Raw genomic sequence first — 5,000 nt, 5'->3', positions numbered from 1 at the left:
GATGATAGTGGTAATAGTAATAATAAAAGTAATAGTAATGATGATGATGATAATGATTATGATTATTATTATGATTGAGTATTTTTGTGATTATGAAGATAATGATGATTGTCATTTTCATCATCACTGTTATTGTTATCAATATCATTATCATTATTATTGCTATTATTGTTACTGTAACTCCTTATCTTCCTCATTTTCCAGATTTTCCTCATTTCTAATTTCATTTCCTTCCATGATTTCCTCTTCAGACCTTTATTTTTCATCCACTTTCTCCTCCCTTTCATCACTTTATCTGCCATCTGTTTACTTTTCCCAGATTTTCTTCTTCTTTTTATTAAGTAGTTTGATCAATTGACCAACATTTGCATTCCCTTCAACGCAGGCTGGCACCATGGCTTGGCGTTTTAAAGTGAGTAAGTACAAGAATGCGGCTCCAATTCTGCCAAAGAAGGAAGATTGGGTTAATGACATCAAGGTTGGGGCACCTCAGTCGTGTGGAAATCATGTCAAAGCATCGGCGGCATTTATTGCTTTCAATGTCGAAAACAGAGGTAAGGATGTGTCCAAGGTGCTTCATAGCTGTAGTTTGTTCCAAGGACTCAGGAAAGGATTTTTGGATGTGAATCAGGTTTAGAGTATTATGATAAAAAAGAGAGTCAAATTGTGGTTTTGGTTACAGTTCCCTATTTCTGGAGTTATATCTGATATTCGAATTGTGCAGTAGATTCCTTGGAAGAAACTAAGTTACTGTTTTCTTTTTAGTATGTTTTATCCAGCATTTTAATGTTTAGTGTTATTATTTCTAGCCTAGTTTTATCACAAGTTTGTGAATGGAATAATGCATAATATGAGTTATCATTGTTTTTTTTTTCATATTTGGAGCATGACACAAGGAATTTGATGGAATGATCTGTATCCTAAGTTTTTGACGTGTTCTAAAATGTGCAGGTGGAGGAAGCCTTGGGGTAGTTCCGCTAGATTACAAAGGCAGAATTGACTCGACAACTCCCCTAGTCCACGGACACTCTGACCTCATCACAGATTTTGATTTCTCGCCCTTCGATGATGGGATGCTGGCAACATGTTCAACTGATGCTAATGTGAGTCATGCTCTTATTGTGCTATTACAGGCTAGATGGTTAGAGGGTGACATAGTTCTGGATTTTGCTCTATTTAAGTTATTGCCTCATATTAATCTGTATGTCATGCTGGAGGTACACAAGTCATGTCATCAGGATTTTTTTTTTTTTTGTGTGTGTGTGTGTGTGTGTGTGTGTGTGTGTGTGTGTGTGTGTGTGTGTGTGTGTGTGTGTGTGTGTATGTGTACACATATATTTTATAATAACTATGTATCATCATCTTATTATAGGTTAAAATTTGGCACATCCCAGAAGGAGGACTCACAGAGAGTCTGGCCAATGCAGAATACGCCTTACCGCAGTTTGACAAGCGTGTGGAAAATGTCCTGTTTCACCCAACCACCGAGTTCATACTAACAGTGGCTTATTTTGACACTGTTAAGCTCTGGGACATCAAGCACGAGAAAGAGTTGTTCTGTAAGCTATTCACGTTGTTGTCAGATATCTTTTGAAGCTTAAAACCAGTTCACATTTCTCAGTTTCATTGATCACCAGGCAGGGCTTGCATTTAACTATGTTGATCCTGTGTAGAGTTTAGAATATTGTGAAGATTTCTCTACTCTTTCAAGTCTGGTGGTTGAGATGATTGAGAACTAAACTGGATGATAAGTGTGCTAAATAAAATGCTTTTGTTTTCAATTGTTTTCCAAAATTCAAACCCTAATTTGGAAACAGTTTGACGCTGTTTGTCTATCTTTTAGAATCTCTTAAAAATTAGCTCTTATAAATCTGTGAAAATGTCTTGATATGTGCCTTTTTTCTAATAGAAAAAGCTTGCAATATATTTTTTTCCTAAGAGTATTAGTATAATAACAACAAATAACCCAGTAGTACCATCATTGCTTCTGTGTGTTTCTTAAAGAGAAAAACATGAAAGATTATAGACCTTTGCACGCAGTCGGCTCTTTACTCATCCTGTGTAATGACTAACACCCAACCTCTTCTGACTCCCGCCTGCTTCCCTCCTGGACCCTAATCCTCTGCCTATCAGGCTTCAGTGGCCATGAGGATCAGGTACAGAGCACAAGCTGGAATGGTATTGGGTCTATGTTTGTCACTTCCTCCAAGGACCGCACCATTAGGATCATAGACCCTAGGGCTGACAAGGTGGCCTACGAGGTAAGTTCCATGCTCTTTAATTCTTTCTTTCAGCAATGCTTCTGCCTGCAGGACGCTGCTCTAGGAAAGCTGGTAAATTCTGAAATTCTGAATTAAATTTGGTCATTATTGGCTACTTGAAATATGGGGTAATGACTGATTTCAAAAGGTGTGATTCATACCATTAAGCAAAATAATCAGTTAGTGTTATAAATACTTTTTATATTAGTTGATAAATTTGTTTGGTTGCCTTTGATAACCTAATGTGAATTTCATAGGTATGTGTAGTGCCTATAAAATCTGAATTCCTAAACAAATAATACTTGGAAAAAATAAAAAGATAAATTCTGTCTCCTTAGGCTGAGAGTCACAAGAGCCCCAAAGACTCCCGAGTTGTCTGGCTTGGAAACACTGACCGCATCCTCTCCACGGGCTACGATGGATCACGTGTCAGAGAAGTCAGATTAAGGGACTTGAGAAATTTCTCAAAGCCCTATAAGGTCCAAGCGTTTGATTCTTCAACTGGGTAAGTCTAGCTAATGGAGACATCTTTGGTTTATTATTCTGTATTCTTACTCTTCCCCCATACTGCATACATTTAAATTTTCCAGTTTACTTATGCTAAACACTTTTTTTTTTTTTTTTTTACAGGATATTTATGCCTTTGTATGATGCTGATACAAACATGCTCTTCCTTGCTGGGAAGGCAGATGTGAGCATTATGTATTGGGAGGTTGCAGAAAAGGATCCCTTCCTCACTGAAGGTCTCAAGCATAATGGTAAGTCTGACTCTTTATATTTGTCTGGATTTAAGTAGATTTTTAAACACAGAATTCGTATAGAGATCTTTTGTATAGGTAGACTATACTTTCGTATCTCTTGTAGAATTTCATGAAGATATGTAGAATAAACACATTTCTATGATGAATCTCCATTAACCAGAAATTAATTTAATTCCGATATTCTCTTTAGGCTCAGTGCAGACAAAGGGAGCATGTCTAGTGCCAAAGAGAGGACTAGATGTCATGACAGGAGAAGTTAATCGTCTGCTTCAGCTCACCTCAAATGCCATTATTCCTATAACCTATCAGGTTCCAAGAAAGGTAAGGAGTTTCAGATCACAGGCTGTATACTGAGAATATTTCATTTATACACACTTTTTCATTGGTGTTGGAGTGAGTGACATTTTCTAAATATGATTCTCATATCAACTGCCTACAGACGTATCGAGAATTCCACGCCGACATCTTTCCTGAAACCCCAGGTTATGTACCATCTACCTCCATCACACAGTGGCTTGAGGGTACCAGTGTTCAAAGAAAGACCATTTCCTTGGACCCAGGCAAGAGACCTTCACCAAAGTACCAGGTGAGAGACAGAGATTTTTAAGAGGACCTTTCTCCTTGTCTTGTAGCATTTAGTAGATGTAAATTCATTTGTAAAGATATAGTGAGTTATATCTCATGGCACTTTCAGATCCATCGCGGGCCACTTAGCAAGCGTGAGGACCCCAAACCAGAGCCAGATACCCCTGTGCCTGCCCCCCGCTCACGAATCTCCAATGGCACTGAGAATAAGCCTGTGAGTGAAATACGTCCTACGCTGTCCAAACCAACAGTGGCAGTCAAAGTAAGTGGTGCTTAATTTCACTTGTAAAATGCCTTGATTAGGGACTTGGTGTACGTGTACTTTTGTTGTGGGATTTCAGTATTGGGTGTGTTGGTTTTTGCTTCTGTCACAGAAAGAAAGAAACAGGATTTTTATGCACCATTGTGTGTAGAAAGAGAAAATTAAAATTTGCTATTTATAACAGTTACACAAATATTGCTTTGCAAGATCAGTTGATTTTGTCAGCAGGTTAAGTATTATTTATGGATTAAAAGATTCCATTCTTATACTGATAATTTCCTCAAGTTTGTTTTTGAAATTGCATTGAAAAGACATTTTGTTCCAAGTTTAAAGAACCTTTTAAAAATCTTGAAGGAAAATTAAGTGTTACATTGATATAAGAATTAATCATTTAGCTTTGAGATTTCACTTTTTTACTCAATTATAGATGAATATATTTTATGACAATGTGGGGAAAGAGAATTACTTAGTTTTTCCAGTAAATTTTTTGAATGAGTTGAATATCGGTTATTCATAACAATATTATGCAAACTAAATATTATTTTCACTTGAATTAGGTATATGTAATCACTACCTTGCTTTAACACTTTTCACACAGTTTGAGCACATGTTCTCATTTCAGTAACTTTATTTCTTCATATATTCAATGAATTTCTTTACCTGAGCCATGTTAGGGGGGGGTGATGTACTGTGTAATGTTCAGCTTTTAACTTGGCTTGATTCCATTATTGTTACTTCTCTAATAGAAAGTGTGGATATTTTATAGTTCAAGGTGGTCAGATATGAAGTTGGATAATGTATCTTTTTAATCATTAGGAGAAAGACTATACATTAAAAAATTGTATTCTTAAGCATTTCTGGAATTAGGAGACTATCTTTTTACATAATTTCTAGTTTATATTATAATTGTCCAACTAAAGAAGGAAGGTAGGAAAAACAAACGAGAGGTGCCACCTAATTGTAATTTGGTTACTATTGTGGCATGAAAGTATGGTAATTAGCTACAGGGATAGAGAAAGTAAGAGGAAAGGAATGGGGATAGGAATGGGAAGTGTGGTATTATGTAGCTGCATTTCCTATTTCCCAGAGCTCAGTTTTGCATTATGGACATCTGTTGTGAGAACTTTTGGA

At 36.5% G+C, this 5,000-nt stretch overlaps 1 protein-coding gene across 3 annotated transcripts in view; it reads left to right on the top strand.

The window, feature by feature from the left end:
* The window catches only part of LOC125042671 (coronin-7-like), a 28,016-nt gene that overhangs the window by 5,273 nt on the left and 17,743 nt on the right, over window positions 1–5,000 (top strand). For all 3 annotated transcript variants that reach the window (XM_047638474.1, XM_047638473.1, XM_047638472.1), the window contains exons 2-10: window positions 386–554; window positions 952–1,103; window positions 1,373–1,559; window positions 2,134–2,261; window positions 2,600–2,766; window positions 2,892–3,019; window positions 3,213–3,343; window positions 3,462–3,608; window positions 3,717–3,869. In XM_047638474.1, the coding sequence (XP_047494430.1) occupies window positions 395–554; window positions 952–1,103; window positions 1,373–1,559; window positions 2,134–2,261; window positions 2,600–2,766; window positions 2,892–3,019; window positions 3,213–3,343; window positions 3,462–3,608; window positions 3,717–3,869 (1,353 nt within the window). In that variant the 5' untranslated portion in view covers window positions 386–394. The remainder of the gene's footprint in view (window positions 1–385; window positions 555–951; window positions 1,104–1,372; window positions 1,560–2,133; window positions 2,262–2,599; window positions 2,767–2,891; window positions 3,020–3,212; window positions 3,344–3,461; window positions 3,609–3,716; window positions 3,870–5,000) is intronic.

This window comes from Penaeus chinensis, chromosome 32 (genome assembly GCF_019202785.1).
Source record: "Penaeus chinensis breed Huanghai No. 1 chromosome 32, ASM1920278v2, whole genome shotgun sequence".
NCBI lineage: Eukaryota > Metazoa > Arthropoda > Malacostraca > Decapoda > Penaeidae > Penaeus > Penaeus chinensis.
This window is presented reverse-complemented; position numbering and strand designations above follow the sequence as displayed.